The following is a 27951-nucleotide window of genomic DNA, read 5'->3' on the forward strand; positions in this document are numbered from 1 at the left end:
AATCCACTGCTGTAGGCTGTGAGGGTATTGTAAGTGGGCCTCCAAATATTTGGCAAAACACTAAGATTTGAATGAATAAGATTAATAGCCTATAAACAAATTAATGTAAAAATAAAATAAAATATATATATTTTTTGTGGCTAAAATCTTGAAAATGTGTCTTCATACTGGCCCCAATATATAAGAACTTAATGTACTGTATGCTACATTGGTTCCAATGAGCCAAGCCGAAAACACAATCGAATGGTGGACAATGATCGACATTAAAATGAACATGCTCTGAAAATGCATGTGGCCCCGCCCATTATCTGACCACTGAACCAGTGTATTGCTGGGACCCAAAGTTGGACAAATGAGATGATCTGGCAGGGTTGTAGGCAAAGAGCAACTGTAAAAAAACAAAAAAAGGAACAATGTGTTGTTCAGCATATTAGGCGGCCATAGCTTCACGACAATAAATGCAAAAATAATAATAATAAAAGTAATCAGGTCCGAGTGTGAAAACCAGTTGAGAATCACCATTGGAAAAAAATAAAACAATAATCTCCCTTAGGATATGGTTGCCGAACTTTGATTCTGCATATTATGTGGCAGATCCTGCATTGAAAAGCACTGGCAGAATCTAAGTTCTGTGTGACCGTATCCTTAACCTTAAAATTGCTACTTATGTTGTCTGGAAGCAACATGCGCAGCATTAAAGGACAACTCCGCCCTAAATCACTTCTAGGCTCATTTCCTACTTATATTGATCCAAAAAGACTGTCCATGGGGTCTATTAGGCAGAAATGCACCCTGTTGTCCAGTTTCCCCAGCAGCTCTCATGGCATAGAGTGGAGTCTAGAAGCCTATCGCTTTTACACTGTTTGTTGCGGTCAGAAGTGTTTTTATTATTCATGAATGTGGTACTGGTTGTCATTAAAAACACATCCATGTCATCGTTTTCCCACACAAGCCACCACACTCTGCTAAACAGATGTTATGTGCCTATGCATTTGGTATATTGTTATATTGTTGTTAATGTACTGAAATATTATCTTGCTTATTATAGTGATGTGTATTACCTGCTTATTGTAAGTCGCTTTGGATTAAAAGCGTCTGCTAAATGCCTAAACTGTAAACTGTATGTGTTTTGCCAAGTCCCGGAAAAGATGCCCTGTGATTTGGCCAGTACAGTCACTTTGATTGGCACTTGTGCCGAATGCTCACCCCAAAACATTATTTATGAGATTGTGGCGGCTTGTGTGGGACAACCAAGGCATGGATGTGTTTGTAATGACAACTAGTAACACATTCATGAAAAAGATAAATCACTTCTGACCACAACAAATAGTGTAAAAGTGATAGGCTTACAGGCTCCACTCTATGCTATGAGGGCTGCTGGGATCTGCTGGGGAAACTGGACAACAGAGGCATTTCTGCCTAATAGACTCCATGGACATGGTCTTTTGGGATCTAGATAAGTAGGAAAATGAGCCTAGAAGTGATTTAGGGCGGAGCTGTCCTTTAAAGATCCCTCGACTCCGCGTGAGATGAACGAGCTGTGTGTGTGTGTCCACTGCATTCGTCATGAAATGACTTAAAAACAATATCATAGAAAAAATCTCAGTATTTATAAAGTTCATAATTTAAATGCCAAGACAAGATGATCATCAGAAATCCCTCCCGTAGCTGTCTTTAATGAGGATCAAGTGTCTCTGGTTTTTCCATTGGTTTAAGTTTCAGGATAAAAATCATGATCTCGTCTTCGTCGTTTGTCCATCCCGTCCTGTTGAGCCGTCATTCAAGACGCTAGGCCAAACGGTCATTGCATACAATTCATTCTCTTTTTTTTTCTTTCTTTAAAGGCGTTTGTTTTAAACCCCTTGGTCTGCCAGATGGGTGGGGCGTTCCACGACAGCGCCGCACGCAGATCGGCCGGCCCGTTCGTCGATCGCAGAGGAAGTACACTGAAATGAGCCGTAAGGATACTTTCCCTGTGCTTTTCAAAAAACGTTTCCCACTAGCTCCTTTCGGAACCTCTCCCTCCGCTGCTATGCAGCTCCGAGATGAGGTTCCATCCCTGGCGTCAACCAGAATCGGGTGGAATCCGGCTGGGTGGAAGATCCGCCGTTAAAGACACTTCTTACCTTTGGTTAACATTCTATCCAAAAAGTGAAGGTTTTCCGCTGATCTCTCATCGTTTTACTTCTCAAGCGTGGAAGAAAATCGAAGCAACGTCTTGAAATAAAGAGTTTATATCGCTCACTTTGTCAGCCGGTTCTTTGTTTGAGAAACACAGAACCGTCGGACAAAATGAGCAAAATAAACTCTTTATTTCAACCCCTTGCTTCGATTGTTTCTCTCGTTTCCCACTGAGTTGTGCAGTCGCCGCGTGGCAAACCCCACCCGTCTGGCGCTTTTTACGTAATACAAAAACAAACTATGAAACAAAACTTTTTGTTGTTGTTGTAAATAGTATTTGATCTTGGTGTATCATTCCTTTAAGCATCTCTTAGCTCCGGCCCTCCGTCAGAGCTGTCCGTGTCCTATGTGACGGTGGTGCTCTGTCCTCGGATGGCACACCAGGCCATGAACACGTCCCTGCAGAGACAGAACACAATAATACCAGTAAGACTCCCTAATCGGGAGATAAGCGACCGTTGGTCGCTTATCTCCACAAATAGGCCAAAAGTTTGTTTTACCAATTATTACACTCTATGTGAACATTTACATCAACAAATCCCAAGTACTGGTTTTTAGGGGTGCTGAGTGTGGCACAGCAGGGTTGGCTTATAGCAGCTGTCGGTAGGACCATATATGGATTCTGTTAGTGTGGATCTCCTAACAGGGCATCATCTGGGATACAATCCCTTTTATGCCCATATATGGAGATCCCTAACATAATCCCTTTCATGCCCATATATGGAGATCCCTAACAGCATCCCTTCAGGGACGTGCAGAGAATGTTAGGCCTAGGCCAGACGGAGCTGGATATTTCATATATCCCGGGTTTCCAGATATCCATAAATGTCTAGGTCCACACGACAAAGATATCTAGGTCTAAAATGAGTCCCCAGACCTCCACTAGGGAGAGGAGATATCTGTGTTTCATGCCTACATGGATCCAGTGAATCAGATATTTGTCAATGTCTTCACTTATTTATCCGGTTTAAAAAAAATCCCGTTTAGCGGCCGAAATATCCAGCTTCGTGTGGCTGCAAGCCCCAACCGCACAAAGAAATGTGTAGCTTCAGAAATATCCAGCTCTGTGTAGCTGGCACCTTAGAGAGGCAGGGGCTGAAATTTCTAAAAGGGCCTTTTGGTGACAACATAGCTTGGAGGTCGGCTATTTTCGATTTGATTTCTACATATTTCTTGATTGCATTCAAGTTCAGGAGAGTTTGGACAAAGGCAATTCTCTTGAATGCTGCCTTCAGGTATGGCATGGAAAGAGGGCAATTTCATTTCTTTCACCATAGTAAAAGCTGCAATCATTGTCTGGAGAGGGCACTTTTTTACAGACGGCTAAAAGGGCAGAGGCTCAAGCCCCCTTTGATGTCTGTGTGCACGTGCCTGAATCCAATCATTGCTTGTCATCGTGGTTGGTGATCAGGGGTGATATATTTTAAGATCCCACATAACCCAAGAGCTAAAAAGAGCACCCCAAAACAAGCTATGGTTTGGAAATTGTATTGTTTTAGTGCAAATAAATATGACGGATTTCGGTATGATATGTTGTCCCAAATTGAAGAACACTGTAACCCTATTTTATACTTCGGCTATTAGGAAATAGCCGATCTACAAGCGCATAATGTGACAGTGTTGTGAGTTTGTAATACTGCAATTTTCAAGAATCTTTTTAACAAATCTTCTCTAATAGGGGCCACTAGCTGACGCAATATCTTTTCGGAAGGCGGTCAAATTCATGTCCATTTGGGCGTCTTTGACCAGTGACACATAAAAAGTGACCCCGGTGTCACTCTAGTCCAGTTGTTTTCAACTAGTGGTCCGGGGACCACCAGTGGTCCTTGAGGGGGTTCCAGGTGGTCCCCAGCTAAATGATGGAGATTTGGTGAACCAAATGGACCCGTACGGGACCATTTGGTTCCATCTTTCACTCTCAAGAGTTACATTATTGTAAAATATCTGCATTACTTAATTTAAAAGAAATCTACACAATTAGAGAATGTAGATTTTTGTTTTTGTTTTCTTTTTTAATCAAAGTTTGCCTTTTATCTCTCCTATGGCACGCCACACCAATACAGCATGGAATTGTAGGAGAGGGAAAAAAAATGGTATCCAACAATAACAAGTTTGGAGGCTAAATCTCATCAAATGGCGGTCTGTGGCCAAATGGCTGCACATGCAACTGTACCCAGGGACGTGCTAGGCCCCTGATTCAGCCCGGGAAAAAGAGTTGGAGAGGCCCTCATTTTTATTTTTGTTTTGTTATATTTCGTCATTGTCGGGTGGAAACCTTATATGTCCAAAATCGTTTGTTTTGTATTTATCATTTTAAAAATGATTTAAACTAGTGAAAACAGCCGATCTACAAGCACACAACGCCTCGCACAGCGAGGCGTTGTGTGCTTGTAGATCTGCTGTTTTCACTACTTTTGTGCAACGGCCTTGTATGATGAAGCAGGGCTTTGCTTTGCGAAAAAAATTATGCATTTGAAACTTGGAGATACGAGGTTTCTGCCCGACAGTGACGATTTACTTTGTTGGCCGCACAGCCCCCAAAGGCCGACATTTTATTTGTATTTTTTTCCTAATGGCTGGCCTGGACCGGCCGGGAATGAACCGGCCGTTCGGGAGTTGTCCCGCTTTTCCCAATGGCCAGCACGTCCCTGACTGTACCAGTCCAACGCGAAGAAAACACAACCCATGTTTTTTTTTTGTCAGATGCCAACCTGCAGTGCGTGGCGACACACTCGTTGCTACAGTATTCGTTGTCCCAGTCCTTGCTCTCCACGGCCGGGTTGGTGCAGCCGGCTCGCACGCAGAGGTTGAGCGCGGGAGCGGGGGCCACGCCTAGCCCCGGGGCCACCGTCACCTCCACCTCCATCTGAGAGAGAGAGAGAGAGAGAGAGAGAGAGAGAGAGAGAGAGAGAGAGAGAGAGAGAGAGAGAGAGAGAGAGAGAGAGAGAGAGAGAGAGAGAGAGAGAGAGAGAGAGAGAGAGAGAGACATTTACAGTAACTGATCCGATCTCCAGGCATATTCTTCTTTAACCCATTTAGGCCTGAACACAATATGACGCAATATTTTATGCTTTAAATATAACAAAATAGCAGATATACAAGCTCACAGCGTGGCACCGAGTGCCGCGCTGCGAGCTTGTAGATCTGCCATTTTTGAAAAATCGTGAAAATTAGAATTTTGACCTGATTCTATAAGTGTCTTTTGAATCCTTCTAAGATTTTTTGAAAAACCTGTGTTTCTATGTCAGCAATCTGGCCAGCCATCGTCAAAGAAAAGGTCCTTTTCACTCAACTGGAGCTCAGTTAGTCTGTTCTTGAGAGACTAACTATGTCTGTGGTTCTCAAACCTTTTCATGTGAAGGACCCCCAAAATGATATTTATTTGGCCACGGACCCCCATCTCAAAATATCTAGTTCCAGGGACCACCCAGAAGCAAAATTTGAGTTACAAACGTTCGCTTTGAAAATACATAATATTCAAAGATTTGCACAAATTTTCACGACTTTTTCAAAAATAGCAGATCTACAAGCTTGCAGCGCGGCACTCGGTGCCGCGCTGTGAGCTTGTATATCTGCTATTTTTCACAGGTTAAAGCATCCACAAATTTTAGGCCTAAATGGGTTAAAGGTAGTGATTTCCTTTCAGTTTCAGTTTCTTTTTTCATGTAGGTGACAGGCGGGGTCCTTCCCCCCACTCCACCCACCCTGGCCACAATATGCGCTGTGGGCTGCATAACTGAAATGGCGGAAGTGCTGCGGTTAAAGGACAACTTTGTTTTTTTTTACAACAAGGGTTCATATTTTAGAAGATAGTCATTAGAGAGAAGAAAAGGTGAGTGTTAAAATGTTTTCATTTACTTCTTTCTATCCTTTTAGTGGTTTTAACGATTTTGATTTGCAGGCATGCCCCCAGGTTGGGGGCATGCCTGCAAGTGGCTAAATATGTATTTTTAGACACAATAAGCCCATTCCCAAGATGCACCGCAATGTGACTTATGGGGACTGGTGTAAATAGTAACACAGAAATTGCCGGCTTATTGTGTCTAAAAAAGATATTTAGCCACTTGTACACATGCCCTCAACCACTGAAATCAAAATACTAAAATCGCTAAAACAATATAAAGCTGTAAAACATTTTAAGACTCATCTTTTCTTTTCTCTAATTACAATCTAAAATATGAAACCTTGTTGTAAAAAAAACAAAGTTGTCCTTTTTAGGTTTTTGTGGCATTCCTAAGACAAAAATGCGATGACAATAAATTTACCCCCATTGATACCGGATGGGGACCCGTTTCGAAACGGGTCCCCATCCGGAATCAATGGGGGTAAATTTACTCGAATCAAATTTTTGTCTTAGGAATGTGACAAAAACCAAAACATGTTATTGAACTCTACTCTCCATGGCATGGGTAATCAATAGAAAAAAAGTCATTTTGGGGGTGAACTACTCCTTTAAGAGAAGTTACGTCACGCAGTGCAGGTCTGTTTACATCTGCCAGCGAAACAAACCTAAATAGATTGTAGCTCTTAAGTCACTCTTAATCCTGATTGGAGGAAAACCTTTTTCCAAACATGTCTCCAAACATGGACCAAACACTAGTAACTAGTATTATCAGAACATAAACTGTTAGTCTTGTGTAATGTTGTAATATTTTGAGATATGGATTTTTGATTATCATGAGCTTATCAGAACATAAACTGTAAAGGCCCTTTTCCACTGGCAGCGATAACGATGACGATAACGATTTAAAAAATTGGGTTTTCAATTGAAGTAGATCGGCAGCATCCACTCAACACCGATACAGACAACGATAGCCGACAACTACATCGTTAGGATCAACAACGATGTGGATAAGATCACAGTGATATGGAACTGGGTCTCTGACAAACAGCTCGAGGTGCGCTCTGCGCGAGCGGCTGTTAATTGGCGCCTCTTCACATTGATGTCCGATAACTTTATTGGACATCAATTTGAAGGCATAATTATCGCTGTGATATTTTATGGCTATTGTCATCGTTATCGCTGCCGGTGGAAAAGGGCCTTTAGTCTTGTGTAATGTTGTAATATTTTGAGATATGGATTTTTGATTCTCATGAGCTGTATACCATAAAGCATCTAAATTAAAACAAAAAAGGTTTAGAATATGTCACTGCATTCAGAATATTATATATTTTTGATGGCTCTGTATATCTAAACAGGGCTGTAAAAGTACATTAACCTCAACCTTTAAGGTAGCTCTCCACCAAACAGAGAACAGACTACTACAGACCAGTAACACTCCCTAATCGGGAGATAAGCGACCGTCAGGTCGCATACACAAACTTTAGAAGGCATTGGTGGCCAATCAGGAGGGAATATGGGAAATGGGATTTTGCGTGATTTTAGGGCAAAATCTGTAGGAGCAGTATACAAAAATGTGTTTTGCAAAAACATGAACTGCTTCACGACAATGCTTGTGCAACCTTAACATTCCTGGTTGTTGAGGTGCATTCACATCGGTCACGACATGAACATTCTAAATCTTTTATTTTCTTTAATTACAACGCATTTGGAAACCAAATGCATTTGGGTCCCCATCCGGAATCAATGGGGGTACATTTACTAAAATCATGCGAAAAAAAAATACGAAAAATACGAAAGAATATTATTGAACTCAAGTCTCCATAGCATGAGTAATCAATAGGGAAAAAAAGTCATTTTGGGGGTGAACTACTCCTTTAAAGTTTGAGAACTATTCTGCCCTACTCTTACCCCCTCCTCTCCGTCAGCCACGTCCTCCTCTGCGCTCCGCTCCGCCTCCATGGCCAGACTGGAGGGCGAGGCAGCAGTGGAGGAGGAGGTGTTCAGCTTGGTGGTGGTCGCCTCCCCCGCTGACGACGCCACCAAGATGGCCGCCGCGTCCGCCTCCTTCTTCACCGCCACCAGCTTTATCTGCAGCGGGGGCGGGGCCGACGAGGAAGCCCCGCCTCCCCGCGGCTTGGCCTGCAGAGGGGGAGGGGCCTGGTGGCCGTGGTGCACCATCTGCTGCAGGCGCGGCGGCAGCTGCGACGTGTTCTGCAATCAAGGTTATCATGGTTAACTCTTTCCGTGCCAGAAGCCAAAATGGCTCCAAGGTAGATATGCCCAGATTTTGTATGTTTTTCTTTACTGTGAAATGAAAAAATATTTTTTGGGAGGGGGCCCACTAATTGATCGAATTTTGTCAATCGGACAAATGGTTCCTGAGATAGAGCTGAATAAATTAAAAAAAAGTGTCCATCCAGTGTCCATTCACCCCCAAAATGTATTTTTTTCTATTGATTAGTCTCACCATGGAGACTTGAGTTCAATAATATTTTTTTGTATTTGTCACATTCCTATGACAAAAAATGTATTGTAGTAAATGTACCCCCATTGATTCTGGATGGGGACCCAAATACAAGGCCCTGAATGGGGACCCACATGCATTTGTGTGAGAATCAAAGGTAAATTTACTTGACCCTTGACTGTAAATTTACCCCAAATGCCTTTGGGTCCCCATCCAGGCCCATGCATTTGGGTCCCCATCGAGAATCAATGGGGGTAAATTTACTATAATAATTTTTTTGTGTGTCTTAGGAATGCGACAAATACAAAAAAAATATTATTGAACTCAAGTCTCCATTGTGTGAGTAATCAAAAGATTTTTTCTTCTTTTTTTAAACGTTTTTTTCCCATTTTAAAATACTGGACATACAGGGGTACTGAACATAAAATCATTTTTGGGGGTGAACTACTCCTTTGAGACCAGGCTTTTTGTTTACAACGGGTCACATGGTGCATTCCAGCTGCCAGCAAAAATAAGGTAACACAAAAAAAAAAAAAAAAAAAATCTCATGGCAGTGAACGTTTGGATTAATTAATTAATACCAGGCAGTAAAAGTGTTAAAACCAACAGAATTAGAAAGAAGTCAAAACAAACTAAACTACAACGACATATCCCCAAATCCATTCCCACCTTGGTGTTCTGCATCTGCTGCAGCGGGGGCGGTGCCCGCGATGACGACGAGGAGGAGGGCGGCGCCGCGGTGGCCGTCACCACCACGCCCGTACCCGAGGGCGACGGCGCCCGCTTGATGATGATCTTGGTGACGGTGGGCGGGCTCGGGGGAGGCGGGAGGGGCGCGGGCTTGATGGCGCCCGTGCGGGAGCGGGTGGTGACCTGCGGCAGGGGTGGGCGATATGGGAAAAAATACAATGTCACGATATTTTTCCAAGCGGTGTCACGATGCACGATCTTATCACAATTCTTTTTCATGTTTTGTGGTTATTTTTCAAGTTACTTAACAGTACGACCACCTACAAGGTAACAAAAACCAAAAAGAGACCATTTAGACCAGTGGTCCTCAAAGTGGGTTCCAGGCACTCTCTGGGTTCCTTTTGGGTAACCTCACCCACCAGGCTTTCTGAGAGAAAGCCTGGTGTTCGTTCACTACAGGCCGTTTGGTTTCCGCCTAGAGCGCGGAAACCACTAGAAGAAGCGGCGGCGCTTTGATTTGGTTCCCTCCGTTTGTTTCCCCAATCCCTATTAAAATGCTCCAGTAGCCTAGTGTAGTCTTGCCAGTCGCTAAAAGTTGGACTAAAAGATGCATATACCAAACTAATTTTTCAAAACCAAAACTACTCCGCATCAAGGAGTTTATTAGGTAGGCCCTATAAGTGTGTCCTTGAGCGCAGGGGAATATTTTGGGTTAAAACTGAATCCGGTTTGATCTTTCCGGCAAATTGTAGTCCTACAACATGACGTTTTGTGGTTTCCGCTCCAGACCGGTTACAAACCCGAAAAGTGAAGTGATCCCAGTCTACCTTTTGGGAGGTCTAAATTTGACCCAAATGGACCCCAGAGTTAAGGGGAGACATTTTAAAGTTTGAGAACTACTGATTTAGACCAAAAGTACAGGTTTAAATGGATTCGGCAATGAATCTCTGTATTAACAATTCAACAGGATTTTATTCATAAGACTCCCTCATTCTATCACGATATATACGATATCTCTGAAAAGGCATATCGTGGAGACATTGGGCCCTATTTTCACTAAACCCCTAAACTTTAGTGAAACATTTTGAAAATGTTTAAATTGTTCAAATAGCTGATCTAAAAGCTCACAACGTGTTTATGTAGATTGGCTATTTGAAGTACTTAAAGGAGTAGTTCACCCCCAAAATGACTTTTTTTTCTATTGATTACTCATGCCATGGAGAGTAGAGTTCAATAATATTTTTTGGTTTTTGTCACATTCCTAAGACAAAAATTTGATTTGAGTAAATTTACCCCCATTGATTCCAAATGGTGGCCCGTTTCGAAACGGGTCACCATCCGAAATGAATGGAGGTAAATGTATTGTTATCACATTTATGTCTTAGGAATGTGACAAAAAACTAAAAATATTATTGAACTCTACTCTCCATGGCATGAGTAATCAATAGAAAAAAAAGTCATTTTGGGGGTGAACTATTCCTTTAAACATGTTTTTTTTAAATAGTAAGAAAATGCAAAGAATTTTAGGGTTTAGCATGGACGAAAATAGGGGCGCGTGGTGCTGTTCCGATGGCCTTAACGTCCGAGAGCGAGAGAGACATCCGCAAACGAGCTGTGATGAGCTTGTACTGTATATCAGCTGTTATCGTGCGCACTGCTGTTGCGGGGTTGAAGTAGTTACAGTATGTGGAGTGGAGTGTCTTCTCTTCTCTCTCTCTCTCTTATCTTATCCCATTTAGGCCTACAATTATTGAAATATTCAAAGACTTGCACACATTTTCACGATTTTTCAAAAATAGCAGATCTACAAGCTCGCAGCGCGGCACTCGGTGCCGCGCTGTGAGCTTGTATATCTGCTATTTTTCAATAGTTAAAGCATAAAATAATGGTTAAAGTGGTTCAAATCTAACGCGACTCGGGCGCGTTCCAGGTATTTGAGAGTTATATATGAAATCTATAGGCTGAAGAGCCCTGGGTTAGAGTGCATGTTCAATAATGTGTCTCACTTGACTGGAAAAAATAGCGCCTGTCCGACATGAACTATCTTCCAAGAATCGCATTTTATCAGTGAATGGAAACAGGCAAAATGGGCATTTTCTTGAATTTCTGTTGATTCGCTTCCTATTACCATGCCGCTGTTCAACTATTAGAGCGGAGGGACAGACGGACAGACACACACACACACACACACACACGCACACACAAAACGTCGTGTCAATTAACACAACAGGCACAGACTCTGGACTTGCTAGTTAGAAGTTAGCCTACTAACTGACCAGCTCTGCTCTCCTCCAACTCCAAGTTACATTAAACAATAACTTATGGTTCTCACTCTCAGCAAATGTATGATTAAGCCTGTGCATTCTCCATGTTTCCACCTCAAAATGCTGGATTATAGTTCTTCAAATGGACCCGACTTCTCTCTCTCTCTCTCTGGGACATCGGATTCGGATCTCCGTGCCGTCGGATTTTCAGGCCATCGGAAAATATCGAGATCTAGCCCCGAAAATAGGGCCTATTGTATGGTCTCAATGCTATTTATCACCATATCGCCCACCCCTAACCCCTAACCACTAACCACTCCTAACCTGCGGCAGGTCCAGGATGATGTTGGAGGCACAGATGTTGGTGATGGTGTTCTCCTCCGGGTTGTACTGCTGGGCGCGGGACGGGCGCGAGGCGGAGGAGAGGGCGGAGGTGATGATGGGGGCCGGGGGTGGAGGAGACGGGGTGGTGTCCAGGACCTCGATGGGGGCCTTGAGGAGAGAGGAGAGGAGAGACAGGAGAGCAGTGTTGATTTCGTCGACTAAAACTTTTCACTGAGAAAAACTAAATAAAAACTAAACTGTGATGACTAGAACTAAGACTAAATATATTGACAATTTCGTCAACAAAATAAAAACAAGACTAAAACGTTAGGGAGGGACTAGTGCTGAAGAGAGTCTTTTTATGTTTGGTTGCTCTCAGGTGTTGCGTGCTGAAAATAGCAGATCTACAAGCTCGTAGCTTGTAGATCGCAGCTTGTAGATCGCAGGGGAATTATTTTGGATTAAAGCTGATTCCGGTTTGATCTTTCTGGACAAAGTGTAGTCCTTTGATGACTACGACATGACCTAGGCCGTTTCCTCTCCCGACCGGATCAAACCCCAAAATTGGAAGCGATCCCAGGCTAATTGATAAACTTTAATAAAAGTTATTTGTATTGCACCTTTCATGACATGAAATGCAGCTCAAAGCGCTTTACAGAGCAGAAAATGAAGCACAGGTGCTTAACAGAAAAAATACACATGACTACAATAAAGCAGAAAAAATAAAAACATAAAACACTGAAGAACATTTAAAACAGGGCCTGGGGGGCGCCTGCTGGCCTAGTGGTCAAGGCGCAATACCACATACTAGGCTATGATGCCTGCTGGCGTCGCCGGTTCGATTCCCGATCCGGACGACCTTTGCCACATGTCATTCCCCATCTCTCTCTCTCCATTCCCTGTCAGTCTACTATCCTATCAAATAAAGGCATAAAAAGCCCAAAAACAAATCTAAAAAAAAAACAAAAAAAAACAGGGCCTTTCTGTGGTGAGTTTGCATGTTCTCCCCGTGTCTCCTTGGGCATAGGCCCTCACACAAAAACATGCAGTAGTCCTGGTTTCTATACTACCTCCCCCTAGCCAGCCAGGTGCTCCCCAATGTCCCCTGGCGCGGCAGGGGGAGAGTGGAAACCAGGACTACAGGTTAGGTAGTCACCGGGTGAGAAAAATGGGTTGCAAAAACCGTGGGATAAAAAAAATAAAAAAAAAATAAAAAAAAGGAAGAATAAATAAATAGGTCTTGAGCTGTGCTTTAAAGGTCTTATGACATCAATTTTTTTAATTTTTTTATTCTTAGGCTTTTTTTTCATGTTTCCTGACCTCAATTACACAAAAAAAATCCTGACCTTTCAACATTCAGGGGTTTTTCTATAATCTGTAGTTTTTTGAATAATTAGGTGAGTTCATTTGTCTCTGGACGTACGCGTCATCATCCAGGGGAGGGTGTGGTTGTAGGGGAAGGTGTATCACCTTTGCTGTTACTTTAACTCTCAAATACCTGGAACGCGCCCGAGTCGCGTTCGATTTTAACCACTTTAACCATTATTGTATGCTTTAACCTTAGAAAAATAGCAGATATACAAGCTCACAGCGCGGCACCGAGTGCCGCGCTGCGAGCTTGTAGATCTGCTATTTTTGAAAAATCGTGAAAATGTGTGCAAGTCCATGAATATCTTTGACCCGATCTTTGGCCCGACTTCTAAATCCTTCCTTTAAATCAGTGGTTCTCAAACTTTTTCATGTCAAGGACCCCCAAAATTACAGGAATTTAGCCACGGACCCCCATCTCAAAATATGTTGTTCCAGGGACCCCCCCAGAAGCAAATATTTGATTTACAAATGTTCGCTTTTAAATAGATATATTCAAAGACTTGCAAAGAAAAATCATGATTTTTCAAAAATAGCAGATCTACAAGCTCGCAGCGCGGCACTCGGTGCCGCGCTGTGAGCTTGTATATCTGCTATTTTTCACTGGTTAAAGCAGTCAATAATTGTAGGCCTAAATGGGTTAAATTGTGTTTGCATCGGTCCAATGCACCATTTACCATTTACCATTCACCACTTTGGTTGTTGCGTTCACCCTCCCCTAAATGCCCAACAAGTTCATTCTGAATGATTGATGCTCTGATGTAATGCGGGTGTAGAAAAAGGCCTCACCTGTGACATCTGATTGGCTCTGTAAGCTGCCATGTTTTTCAGGTACTCTCTTTTCGCCGCTTCATTCTTCCTCTTGTAGACCTGAGAGAGAGAGAGAGGGAGAGAGAGAGAGAGAGAGAGGGAGAGGGAGGGGGAGAGAGAGAGAGGGAGAGAGAGAGAGAGAGAGAGAGAGAGAGGAGAGAGAGAGAGAGATCGTCATTGTCCATTTAGCTCTGAGAGAATACAAATGGGACAAGTGGAAAGTGGATCCTTTCGGGTCCAATTGTTTCCATTCGTACTCTCAGGCAGACAGTGTTGGGAAAGTTCACTTTCTACATGAACTAGATCAAATTCTAACTAGTTAATAATTCTTCATTTTGAACTAAAGTTCATTGTTCCCTAAAATGAACAAACTTATTTATTTATTTTTGACATTGCTGCAAGCTATTATTATTTGTCAACATTATTGACACAGCCCATATAAAACACAGACAGCTATTAATTCATCCAATTTAACATTGAGGTGCCCACAATGTTTAGGTGCCCAGTGATTAATGCTGACGACTGATGGTCAACATCAGCTAGAAATACTAGTAAGGTGACTCTCCACCAAACACCTAACCTCGCCTTTGTTCACAACAGGTCGTTTGGTTTCCGCCTAAAGCGGAAACCACTAGACGAAGCGGCGTCGCTTTGTTTTGGTTCCCCCTGTTCGTTTCCCCAATCAATCCCCATTGAGCGCAGGGGAATCATTTTGGGTTAAAACTGACTACAACATGACGTGTTGTGGTTTCCGCTCCCGACCGGATACAACCCCAACAAGTGAAGTGATCCCAGACTACCAAACACCCTACAAGAGACACTTTCCAACACCTTCTGGGAAAAGTCACACGGCCGAAGCCCCACCTCCTAGAACGCTCTCTGCCTCATGTCGTGCCCAAGCTTTTCTCTTTGCAGATGAGTAAGCCTGGCTACGCGAGGTTACAGTCTGTGGAAGGTTATCTTGAGATAACAAGATAATGAGTTATGATTTGATACTTTAATACAAGGGTCTTCCACATTTTCAGGCCAAGGAGGACCCCTTAGTTGAGAGAGAGATGAAGCAGGGACGCCCACAACCTTTTCATGGATTCCATATAGTTTCATCGTTTGACAGCACAATCATCAGTCTATTTTGGATTCCTGTCAATTTGTGTTTTCAGATATTTAACTACTTGAACCGTCAATACTTAATAAACTTGACCTCTTACTCTATACTTAGTCTTCTCTTTTTCCCCTCTACACCAAACCTCTTTGCCGAAAATAGCCGATCTACAAGCTCTTGTCGATCTGCTATTTTTGCCTACATTTCTCAGAATATGGACATTAGGGTTCAAGTTGTTAATATAAAAAGGATTTGGAAGATTTGGAGGACCCACTGTAGTAACTCTGAGGACCCCCTAGGGGTCCCGGACCCACTGTTGAAGACCCCTGAGCTAAAGCATAAAATAACGGTTAAAGCAGTTCAAGTCTAGCTTGACACAAATGTGTTCAAGGCCTTAATATACAATTGAATTGAACTACAGGTATACTCCTGGTGGTCTCCTACCTGTTTCTGCTCCTCGCCGAGGCTGTCCCACATGGACGCCACGATCTTGGACACCTCCCCGAAGGTGGCGTGGGGGTTCTGGCCCTTGATGGCGGCCTGCGTGTCGCGGAAGAACAGCGCGTAGGCCGACACGGGCTTCTGCGGCTCGTTGGGGTCCTTCTTGGCCTTCCTGCCCTTGGCCCCGCCGCCCCGCCCGCCCCCTTTGCGCCCCGTGGAGGCGGAGGAGGCCACTCTGGAGGCGGGCGTGAGGACGGGGGAGTCGGTGAGGGACGGGTCCAGCGAGATGGCCAGGGACACCGGGGACTCCACCAACACGCTCTGCCGTGGTGGAAACAGAACGCAAATGTTTTACTTAAAGCAATTATTATTAATTATTGAGTTTGACCACATGAAGAGATAGTGCTTGAAACGTTGTCAATAAATTCACCTATTTGGAGTAGAGTGTGCGGTGTGTTTTTTGTGCAAAACAAATACTTGCATTCGATTCAGAATCCCGAAAAACACCTCGTTTGACCCCTCACATGCTACTTAAAGCATATTAATTTTTTGTATTATTTTACTGTATAGTTAAATCTATGAGAGCCCAACTTTGATTGGTTCCCACACGTTTCCCAAGACAAATCTGCGATGGCCCTATAGCCAAAATCTTTCCATATGGCATGTTCTTGCGGGCACGATTTTTGCCCGAAACGCTCGGACTACTCCTTTCTTCTCTCCTCTCGTTTCCTAAATGCTTACTCAGTGGGCGGGACTAACATACAAGGAAAGGATAGAAGTGTAGGACAGTGTTTCTCAACCACTGTGCCTGGGGACCTTTGGTGTGCCCCTGAGAAGGGTCAAGTGTGCCCCTTGAAACTGCTTGAAAGCCAGTATTGTATTTATCATTTTAAAAATGATTTAAACTGAAAACAGCCGATCTACAAGCACACAACGCCTCGCGGTGCGAGGCGTTGTGTGCTTGTAGATCTGCTGTTTTCACTACTGTTGTGCGACAGCCTTGTATGATGAAGCAGGGCTTTACTTTGCGAAGAAACGTACAAATTTGAAACTTGTAGATACAAGGTTTCTTCCCGACAGTGACGATATTTACACCCGTGTATTATGTTGGTGCCCATGGATTCTTGGGACATGAAAAGTGTGCCCATGCAGACAAAAGGTTGAGAAACAATGGTGTAGGAAAAAAGATTTAATTTAAGAACCTTTAAGTTTCCAGACTCACCCGTCTGAAGTCGTCCATGTCGTCGTCCTGCAGGGAGCTGGTGGGGGAGGCGGTGGCCGACAGAGGGTGCTCGGGGGAGGCCGAGCGCTGCAGCATGCCTCCGTGGCCCCCCAGGCCCAGGCCCAGCTGGGCGCTGAGCTCCGACTGGTCGATGGTGGTCAGCTGGGCGGTCCCCAATAGGCTGTGGCCCATGTCGCTCAGCGGCACGTCGATGGTCATTGGCGAGGAGCTGCTGAACTGAGAGCCAATGGGATGGCCCAGGTCCTGTGGAAGTGAACGACGAGGAAGCACAGGGATAAAACAAGGAAACTTAAAGATGGGGTGCTATTGAACTGAGAGCCAATGGGATGGCCCACGTCCTGTGGAAGTGAACGGCGGAGGAAGCACAGGGATAAAACAAGGAAACTTAAAGATGGGGTGCTATGATTATTACGCATTATTATTACACATTATTACTTCAACCATTATTTTATGCTTTAAAGGGATATTCCACTTTCAACAGGGAAACAGCTTATGGGCTTTTCTCCCCATACACACCCATTGTAACTTCAAACTGTATTTTAACCATGATAGATTCATTAAAAAACTCCCATTATTTTTTCTGGTGACTCATTTTACCCTCCTAATATGTGAACAGGCAGTGTTTTTTCGATAACTTTCTTCATTTATTTTTAATAATTATTTGGGAAAATGGAAAAAATGAAATACAAAAAATATTTATTAAAAATAAATGAAAAAAGTTATCGAAAAAAACACAGCCTGCTCACGTATTAGGGGGGTAATATGAGTCACCAGAAAAAATAATGGGTGTTTTTAATGAATCTATCATGGTTAAAATGAAGTTTGAAGTTGCAATGGGTGTGTGTGGGGAGAAGCCCTGGGCCTGGAGGGCCTGGTAACATTTACATCAAATATCTAAATATTGAATCAAGGAAATTAAAAACTGTTCAGGGTGTTCATAAAAGCCTGATTAGACGATAAAATTACCAAAACAAATTTGGTGGAATATCCCTTTAACTATAAAAAATTGCAGATATACAAGCTATACGACCCCATTCTACATGTCTTCTAAATCTAAAGGTTTTTGAAAAACGCATGTTTCTACTGTATGTCAGTGGTTCTCAAACTTATTATATGTATTTGGCTGGCTGACCCCCCCCCCCCCCCCCCCCCATCTCAAAATATCTTGTTCCAGGGACCCCCAGAAGCAAAATTTGAGTTACAAAGGTTTGCTTTAAAAAATATGTACTGTATATTCAAGGATTTGCAGAAATGGTCATGATTAAAAAAGAAAATCGCACCCATGCGAAGTGAGCTGTGCAAACTAATTCCTGCGCAAATCAGTGTTGATAGGCATGCATGGCAATATTCTAAAATACGTCATAACGCGGCCTAAACGCGTTATGACGTATTTTACGCGGCCTAAACGTGTTCTAAATCAGGGTGAACCAATCGGGTGCCTCTGTGACTATGACATCATGGACAGATCAACAGAATCGAGGTGTTTCATTGGTCTAGCGAACTCATGTCATCATCATTTGTGACATCATAGTTTTGGTAAAAAAGCGGTCTATAGGAGCGGTTGGCACCGCTCAAAAAAAAAAAAAAAAAAAAAAATATATATATATATATATATATATATATATATATATATATATATATATATATATATATATAGCAGATCTACAAGCTATCAGACATTTTTGACGTTTTTGGTGAATTGTTTGGTGAAACACTGTTGCATAGTTACAATGAAGATAATATTCCTGTTATCTTCCGTCCGTCATAAGAAAGCAACACATTGCCCAATCCTAATCTCCATTGTGAAACGCTGCATCCAGGTTCATGAATGAGAAGGCACATGACCAAACAGACATGTGATGTCTCAGGTCATGAGCCACATTTAAACCCATGAGGTCATGCCTCGTACATACCTACGTAACAAGTGCCCCGAATGACCCAAGCCCTAATTTTAGACAAGTTCAAAAGGTAGTGTGTACAAACACTACCTTTTGTATTTCGTCATCAAAATAAAAGGAAAAGTCTGAAGACAACAGCTTAACCCATTCAGAACGGGTACACACACTATTGTGTATTATTATTTTATGCTTTAACTACTGAAAAATAGCAGATATACAAGCTCACAGAGCTTGTAGATCTGCTATTTTTTTTTTTATCGTGAAAATTAGAATTTTGTCCCTATTCTATAAGTGTCTTTTGAATCCTTCTAAGGTTTATTTGAAAAACGTATGTTTCTATGTCAGCAATCGTCAAAGAAAAGGTCCTTTTCACTTAACTGGAGCTCAGTTAGTCTGTTCTCGAGAGACTACTATGTAAGTGGTTCTCAAACCTTTTCATGTGAAGGACCCCCAAAATTACATGTATTTGTCCACGGACCCCCATCTCAAAATATTTAGTTCCAGGGACCACCCAGAAGCAAAATCTGAGTTACAAACGTTCGCTTTAAAAATACCGGTACATATATTCAAAGATTTGAGTTTTTCAAAAATAGCAGATCTACAAGCTTGTATATCTTCTATTTTTCAATAGTTAAAGCAGTCAATAATTCTAGAGTAGTTCACCCCCAAAATGTTTTTTTTTTTTTTTCAATTGATTACTTACGCCATGGAGACTTGAGTTCAATAATATTTTTTTAGTTTGTTGTCGCATTCCTAAGACTTGATTACAATAAATGTATTGAATTGTATGCATTGATTCCGGATGAGGACCTGAATGCATTTGGGTCCCCATCCGGATACAATGGGGTTACATTTACTAAAATCAATGTTTTGTCTTAGGAATGCAAAAAATACAAACAAATATTATTGAACTCAAGTCTCCATGGCGTGAGTAATCAATAGAAAAAAAGTCATTTTGAGGTTGAACTACTCCTTTAATCGGCCTACCCGCCCTCCCATTAGCAGAGATGGGCACAAAATAAAAAGAAAAAAAAGGAAAAAAAAAGAAAAATAAATTAAAAAAATATAATTAAAAAAAACAATAATTGGTCAGTACTTAGTTTAATACTGACGAGGATAGCCTACTGTCACCTAGATACTATCCTGGTGACAGTATCCTGGTAAGCATTTCAAATACATTTTTGTATTTTGAGCCCATCTCTGCCCATTAGCCAATTTTAACACACAGGGTGCCTACAGGCAGGGTTGCCAACATTTTTGAACATAGTAATTTCCTGTGTTCTGGTGATTTTTTGATAGTTTGATAGAAAATCCAGGAGAAATTCAGGAGAATTGACAATTCAGGAGCATGGCAGGAGATGGGGTCAAAATTCAGGAGACTCCTGTCGAATTCAGGAGTGTTGGTAACCCTGGCCTACAGGTTCCATTTACACTGAATTGCTGGTATCAAATACAGTTCAGAAGCGTTAAGGTTGAGTTGCTCCTCACCAGTGCTGATTTTGTAGACTAAAACTATGACAAAAAATGTTTGTCGACTGCGTTTTTTCACTGACAAAAACTAAATAAAAACAAACTAAAAACTAAGCTGTGATGACTAAAACTAAGACTAAATATATTGACAATTTCGTCAACAAAATAAAAACTAGACTAAAACGCTAGTCAGGTGTTGTGTGCTGAAAATAGCCGATCTACAAGCTCACAACGCGCGGCGCTGCGACACGTTGTGAGTTTGTAGATCTGCTATTTTCAGCACGCAATCAAGTGTAAAATCAGTCATTACGATGCCATCAAGGCCTGCCAAAATACATTTTAGTCGTCTAAATCCACTGTAGATTTAGTCGCCTAAAATCTTATGATATTTAGTCGACTAAAATGAGACTAAAACTAATACTTTTCAGGTGACTAAAATGACTAAAACTAAATGACATTTTATTCAAAAGACTATGACTAAAACTAAATCAAAATTTGCTGTCAAAAACAACACTGCTCCTCACCATGCCTTTGAAGTGGTCATGCTGGCTGATGACCCCCAGGCTCAGGTGCTCCAGGCCCTGCGACGCCGGGTTGACGAAGGTGGAGGCGAAGGACGGGTCGTCCCCGCCCACCACGGCGCTGCCACTGTCCGAGGGACCGCCCGTGTCCGACAGCTCCCCGAAGTGGGACACCACGTCCGACACGGTGAGGGACGAGTCGGGGTCCAGCGAGATGGGCGGGATCTCGAACTCCTCATCGCCCAGGCTGGGGGTGTGGAACGTCTTGGGAGGAGCGCCACCATGGAATGAAAGCAAAATAAAAGATCTCGTGATTGAAAATGTAATGATGTTTATCGTTTTAACTCAGTGTTTCTCAAACTTTCACATTTCAAGGTCTCCCCTTAAAGAAAAAAAGAAAAGATGAGTGTTAAAATGTTTTCATTACGGCTTTCTATCGTTTTAGCGATTGTAATTACTTTGATGAGGAACTGTAACTTTATTTTAATGAAAAATAAAAATAATAAATAGGTAACTATGTTAGCCAACTTATTTTAACCAATCTGTATGGTATAGTATGTTAATACAGTGGTTTTCAAACTTTTTTGGTTGCTTATACTGATTTGTGAAGCTAATAAAACAGCATAATAGCAAATAAACTTTGCTTTCCATTCAATAACAGTTGTACTAGTCAAGGTATTGACGTAATTTGGTTTAACAATTTACATATGAGAAGAGGTTCACAAAAAGACTGTCACTGATTTGACATTACCAATAACAATGAAATACATATTCCCATTTTCTCCCGTACCCACTAAACACTGAGTTAATACAATATAACTGGTACATTGTCTCGATTGAGAATAGCAGACATGACATCTACTGGTTGACAACTATCCCTGCCCAAAGCTCACAAGCCCATTATCTACCCTGTCTACGCTTGAGGCGGTTGCCTACGAAGGCGGCAGATGTTTTGGTTTCCCCACGCGGGACACACAGGTTTGAATCCCTTAATTAATAACATACACCTCTCCGCAGGGAGAGCTGTTGTTTCAATTCATCACCTGAGCTGCGGCGCGCTAATAGGAGACATGGGAGCAGGAGTGTCACAAGGGGGGGCCCAAGGTGGAGGAGCCTGGAATTATTTTATACTTTAGCTATTGAAAAATAGCAGATATACAAGAAGTGCCGCGCTGCGAGCTTGTAGATCTGCTATTTTTGAAAAGTCGTGAAAATGTGTGCAAATCTTTGAATATATGTATTTTTTAAGCGAAAATTTGTCACTAAAACTTTGCTTCTGGGGGGTCCCTGGAACGAAATATTTTGAGATGGGGGTCCGTGGCCAAGTACATATCATTTTGGGTGTCCTTCACATGAAAAAGTTTGAGCACCAATGACAAAAGTCTGACATGGAAACATATATATGTAATATTCAAACAATTTTTCTAAAATAGCAGATCTACAAGCTCGCAGCGCGGCACTCGGTGCCGCGCTGTGAGCTTGTATATCTGCCATTTTTCAATAGTTAAAGTACCCAGGGCCCAGAGTTTGGTGCGACTCCCCTGCGTGGGAGAAGAACAGCGTGGCAAACGGCCCATCTTTTGACACGACACACGGCTTTTTCGACAGTTTTAAGAACTCATAAATCTCTCAAACGTTACGGCCTGCAGAGAATGCGGGCCGCCGCATAAACTCTCTTCTGTGAGGCAGCAGCAGTCGCACTGCCGTGTCCGACTACTACTATAGTGTTTAGAGTCTAAGGGGCAAGTAAATAATGTGTTACGCAATATTATTTGTTTAATAGTAAGTGTGTAAAGAGCAGCCTTAGTTGAAAACCAACGGTTCCCGAGCCATGAGGCCCTTAGGGCAGGAGCCTGTCTCCTGTTTCCTTAGCGCATGGGTCTTCAACAGGGGGTCCGGGACCCCTAGGGGGTCCTCAGAGTTACTACAGGGGGTCCTCCAAATCTTTGTTTGATAGAAACCTTTCTCCTTTTTATATTAACCACTTGAACCCAAAAATTGCAGATCTACAAGCTCACAACGCCTCGCGCTGCGAGGCGTTGTGAGCTTGTAGTTCAGCTATTTTTTAGCAAAGACGTTTGGTGTAGAGGGGAAAGAGAGCAGACTAGGGTTGGAGACGGTAACCGCCGTACCGCCGTACCGCGGTATACCGAGGTCTACCGCGGTGTCAGTGTGCTTACCGCGGTAAAAAAAGACAAAAAGAAAGTCTATTTTTTATTGGAAAACAAGCGAGTTTTAAAACAGGGGAGAAGCGAGGACCGCATGCGCTCCATGCCGCTCTGCTCTGGGCCGTGTACCACATGTTTGGAAGCCACATACGTCACTCGAGACACAGACCTGCAAAGCCTGGGCAGGCAGCAGCCTCGTAGAGGAGTACAGAGCAGCGTAAACTTTCTCTGTAATCCACACGACACAAGGAACATACCTTGTGTTGTGGCAGTTAATTACTGGCGGAGCGCGGGCCGCGTGGACTAAAACCGAAAATGAAACAATTTTACTTTTTCCACCGCGTCTCGCTTTGTGCCCCGTCCGGCGGCGCGTCGGCGATTTTATAACCGTTTCTGTCAAGTCTTGTAACTAAAAACTGTATATAGCAGCACTCAATCACTGCAATTTGAGAGTTGAGACGTGACGTGAGTTTACAGAATCACTGTACACGATCTGACTACCCGTCCTCTTCTGGTTTGTTCACACATAGCTGTTTGTCTGAAAAGCTCAAGTAGCTAGCCTCAGAACGCGTCGCAGATGCGATGTGTTGTGAGCTTGTAGATCTGCTCCTTTCAAAGCCAAACCCGCTGTGCTGTACGGCGAAGTATAACTCGGGCAGTCAGGCTGTGGAGAGGCGACTTTTGGGAAGATGAATATTTTAGCTTATCGCCGAACCTTAATTAATAGATACGGGGGGGGGGGGGGGGTGCGGTAATTACCGCAGTACGGGCGGTAAATGGGAAGACGGTAATCGCGGTAACAAAATGTCGATACCGCCCCTCCCGCCTAGAGCAGACTAAAGCCCTTTGCACACAGGCGCGTTTATCCGCACGGATAAAACGGACAATTTCATTTTGTTTAAAGAAAACAATGATTCTCTATGACCTCATGCACACCGGATCCGAATTAGCCGCGCGACGAGTGGCTGCGGCCGTGCGTTTTTTTCTCCATCGAAACCAGTTCGATTTGTGCGTCTTGTCGCATGCGGTAAAAAACTCATCACTCCTTTTATGACTCCTTTTGGGATCCGCAGCGCAGATTACGCACAGCATTGCACACCAAATCCAATGCGTTTTATTCATACAGCAAACGGAAAAAACGCAACTGTCCTGTGTGCAAAGGGCTTAAGTTCGATTTGGAAAAGACACACACTTGGTAAAAACTCATTTTATTTAACAATACGGCCTTATACATTAAACAAGGCTACCTTACAAGTCGCATACACCTTGCAGAACTTGTACGGAAGATATGTCTCGCATGTATGCATGTGTAGAGCCGCAGTAGCAGTTTTGCAGACCATACTCCCGACCTGTCTGTCAAAGCGTTAAGACTCTCCTGTAGCCATAGACGTCATCAAAGCAGAAGCTACTACAGGAGAGGATTAATGTAAGGCTAATGTAGGAGTACACCCCCTGGACGTGACGCTAGTATATCACAGGGAATTGTGACACGGTTTAATAAGAAAGCCCCATTAATAGATGCCTTAATGGTGCACGTCACACTGATAAGAACCAGTATGCGCAAAGGTTGGCACCAAATGAACCCCACCTCACTAGCAAACACACAAGAGGTTGAATGAGCTGAAACCAGCACTCCCAAAACAACAGGTGTGGGGATCTGTTGGGAATTGATTACAGGAAAACAGTCACCTGTGCATTCTGTTTGTAAACCAATAATTGGTCTACACTCCCGTTCAGAATGGAGGCAAGATATGTATCGATACGTTCCGAACACAGAAACAATGCACATTTATTCACATATACGCGGCCGTACTTTGTCTATATTGAAGATCAACCATTTCTTCCACGAGAAGGCAGTGTGTGATTCAACCAGCCCCGACGACTTTGCCAATGAGCTAAAGCTAAACAGAGGGCGCGGTAACTAAAGAAATAGGCCTACCACATTTGTAAAAGAAAACTTCACTGTTCAGCTCAATATTGTTGGACAGATTTGACATTTAACTACTACATCTGCAAACTTCACATCGCAGCATCCCAAAACCGACTATACCACAAATAGAAAAGGCAAAACACGACGCATCGTGAGCTTGTAGATCTACTATTTTCAAATGATTTTTCTAAATTGTATTCATTGGAGAACCTGCGAAATGGGACATTCTGCAAAATGAGTACTTTCTACTATTGGTACTTCTGGTACATTTCGATACCAATACACTTGTACTTTTACTCAAGTACATTCTAATTCCGAACTTCTACTTGTTGCAAGTATTTACATTGCAGTGTTGATGCTTTTACGTTTTCTTTTTGTTTTTTTTAAGTAAAAGTATCAACACTACAATGTAAAAATACTCTTGATTGATTCTTCTTCTTCTTCTTCTTCTTTCGTGTATCATCGTCCTTGATGATTGGTTGACAACATTGTATTTCACAAGATTTCTTGTTACTTAGGGGAGGCCATGGGGCTGGCTGTTGTCTTCCCCCCTTGCTGACGTCGGCTTAGGCAGGGTTTGAACCACTCACCTTCTGCACGAAGGGCATATGCACTAACCACTACACCAACGTCGCAAGGTCTACTAGGTCTACCAAGGTCTCTGCATGTAAAGAATGTACTCCCCCTCCTCAAAAAAAGGAACGGCTCCCTATACGGCGTACCGTATCCCATCGTTCATTTCAAAGAGCCGTTCAAAAGACTCGATTTGTTCGCGAACGTCCCACCTCTACCTTCTTCAACTTATTTTTCATATCGCCTCACAGTGGGAGCACACAGAATGTTCAAGGGAGATAAATGAACACAATTCTCCACTGATTCAGGGAAAGGGAATGGAACCCCCAATGTTAACTCATTGAGACACACACACACACCCCCAGGGGTGGGGAGGGGCGCCGAGTCGACGACAGAGCGTGCGACCATTGCCACGCTCTGCGCAGTCACTTGCTCACCTATCGGCTCGCTCAGGCACGCCTCTCGGGGCTCAAGCCCCGAGAGGCGTATGGCATATGGCTACAGAGATAAGCAAGCAGTTAAATGTTAAATTAAGTGGTCACCAAGTTAAGTATACATTATATTTTCTTTTTTTTTTTTTTCTGATGAACTATTATGGGCAACTTTGATGATGGAGAGGGCCACTAGATTTCCACACTCATACCAGGGGGCCACATTGCGTATTGTTATGTCCTACTTTGTCATGTCATACAAAAGAAGCAAAACGAGACGATCTACCAGCTCAAAAGCTGTAGATCTGCTGCTATTTTTGCTTCTTTTGAATTCCTGAAATGTATACTTATATAAACTATGAACTTAAATACAAATATGTTGGACATGAAAAGACTAACATTGTAATACCACTATACTAGTCATTCAACTACTAATATAGACTGAAGTAATTAAAGCGGGTCAGGTTTGCATGTTAGTAATTTTAACGGCTGAAATGCATAATATCGGTATGTCACAGTATTCCAATATCAACCTGCGGGCCGCATTAAAGTGAAAGCGGGGGCCGCATGTGGCCCCCGGGCCGCCAGTCGCCCCATGTATGGACCGTGGTGTTGGCTGGGTCTTCAGGCTGTAGTCTCGCGTAGCCAGACAACTATTCCACAATCTCCAAATGCTATATAGAGTCTGGAACGACAGCTCCCGAACGGCGAGTATCGGAAGTAGTCACTGCTGCACGGAACTGTAGTCCCATTGGAAACGTAACAGAAACACACTAGCAAAGTCATTCGAGCGGCATATTCTTGTTATGGGTGTATAGTTAAGAAAACATTTGAAAACATCGTGGAAGTAACACCAACAACACGAGAGAAAGACGAAATGTCACATCCGCTTTATCCCATACTCAACATAAGACTTCCGTTGCCCCAGACTGTATGACGGAGGGGTTGACACTAAGCTCTCAGAGGCCCTTGCCCATCGGGCAAGTACAGGTCATGTTCTACTTGCCCAAAGGTCATGCCCACTTGCCCGAAAAGTAAATTGTCCATTGTAAAATGGTCAATTTAACACTTATTTCTTGGCTTTCTGGGGCCGTGCGATGAAAAATGTCATACTGTACCTCAACACTTCCAAATACCTACATAGCTATGATTGAATATGTGTATGGTTTCACACTTGTTATTTTACATTTTTAAGTGTACTGGCAACAGTAAAAACAGAACATTAATGGTAAACAGTGCTCTTATTTGACATTCCACAGACCAGAAGACAGAGCGTGCTGGCCACGTTCAGGTGTTTAGGCAGATATCTCGTGTTGTGTTTATAGACGGTTGTGTCCCCTCTCAAATGAGCACTTGCCCGGTCGGGCAACCTGAAAGCAAACTTCACCTGCCCTATAGTTTTATTTACCTGCCGGGGGCAGGTGGGCAAGCCTTAAGCCCCTATCATAGTAGGCACCGCGGTGATAAGCTATCCACCGCGGTGTTGTCTTTTTAAGTCATAAAACTACAACATTACGTCATTACTCGCGGCTATCCACCGCAAACCCCAACACATCTCTCTGTTTTTACTTTCAGACAGATCGACCCATCAACCCGTTCACTGATTGGTCGATCTAGACCAGTCAGTCACAGTGACAGGACTTCACTGTTTCACTTGTTTTCTCACTTTAGGTGGATAGCTTTACACCTAATATTTGCGGTGATAGGATCTTCACCCTGGACTCTGATAGAGGCTTTAGTGTCAATGCCTGCGACGGGAGCATTTGCAAATGGCGGGAGTCAACAGTCTGGCCACGCGGGACTATTCAGGCTGTAACAGAGACCACCAGACAGAGACAAAAGGGAAGAGAAGAGGCATACCTCTGAGGAGGGGAGGAAGGGAAGGCCCGACCCAGGGATCGTCAGGTAGCTGTCACTGCCTCCCGGGAACTAAAAACATCAAGATAGGTCAGTTAGGTTTTTTCATCTCCGACCCAACGCAACTCCGGGACGGGCAATTATCTTTAATTAGTACACCCTGGGTGAGAGCGAGGGGTGAGAGTGTTGGGCCGGGCATGAGAACCAGCATGCACCATACTGTGTGTCCTCGATATGGCACTGGGGATGGGACGATATGGAAATGTCATGTCACCATTATTGTGACCAAATACATTTACTATATTACCACGATATATCAACATTTGCCCCCCCCCCAAAAAATAGCATATCTATAAGCTCATAACTCGTTGC

General features: G+C 43.1%; 1 protein-coding gene across 2 annotated transcripts in view; it reads right to left on the reverse strand.

Moving 5' to 3' along the window:
* The window catches only part of tox4b (TOX high mobility group box family member 4 b), a 32163-nt gene continuing 4212 nt past the window's right edge, over positions 1–27951 (reverse strand). For both annotated transcript variants that reach the window (XM_080741321.1, XM_080741320.1), the window contains exons 2-11: positions 27583–27651; positions 20624–20884; positions 16711–16974; positions 15492–15809; positions 13925–14005; positions 11768–11935; positions 9159–9362; positions 7934–8236; positions 4893–5047; positions 1–2580 (exon numbers count right to left, since the gene is read on the reverse strand). In XM_080741321.1, coding sequence (XP_080597447.1) covers positions 2526–2580; positions 4893–5047; positions 7934–8236; positions 9159–9362; positions 11768–11935; positions 13925–14005; positions 15492–15809; positions 16711–16974; positions 20624–20884; positions 27583–27651 — 1878 coding nt within the window. In that variant the 3' untranslated portion in view covers positions 1–2525. The remainder of the gene's footprint in view (positions 2581–4892; positions 5048–7933; positions 8237–9158; positions 9363–11767; positions 11936–13924; positions 14006–15491; positions 15810–16710; positions 16975–20623; positions 20885–27582; positions 27652–27951) is intronic.

This window comes from Nannobrachium achirus (genome assembly GCF_963921795.1).
Source record: "Nannobrachium achirus genome assembly, chromosome: 14".
NCBI classification, from domain to species: domain Eukaryota; kingdom Metazoa; phylum Chordata; class Actinopteri; order Myctophiformes; family Myctophidae; genus Nannobrachium; species Nannobrachium achirus.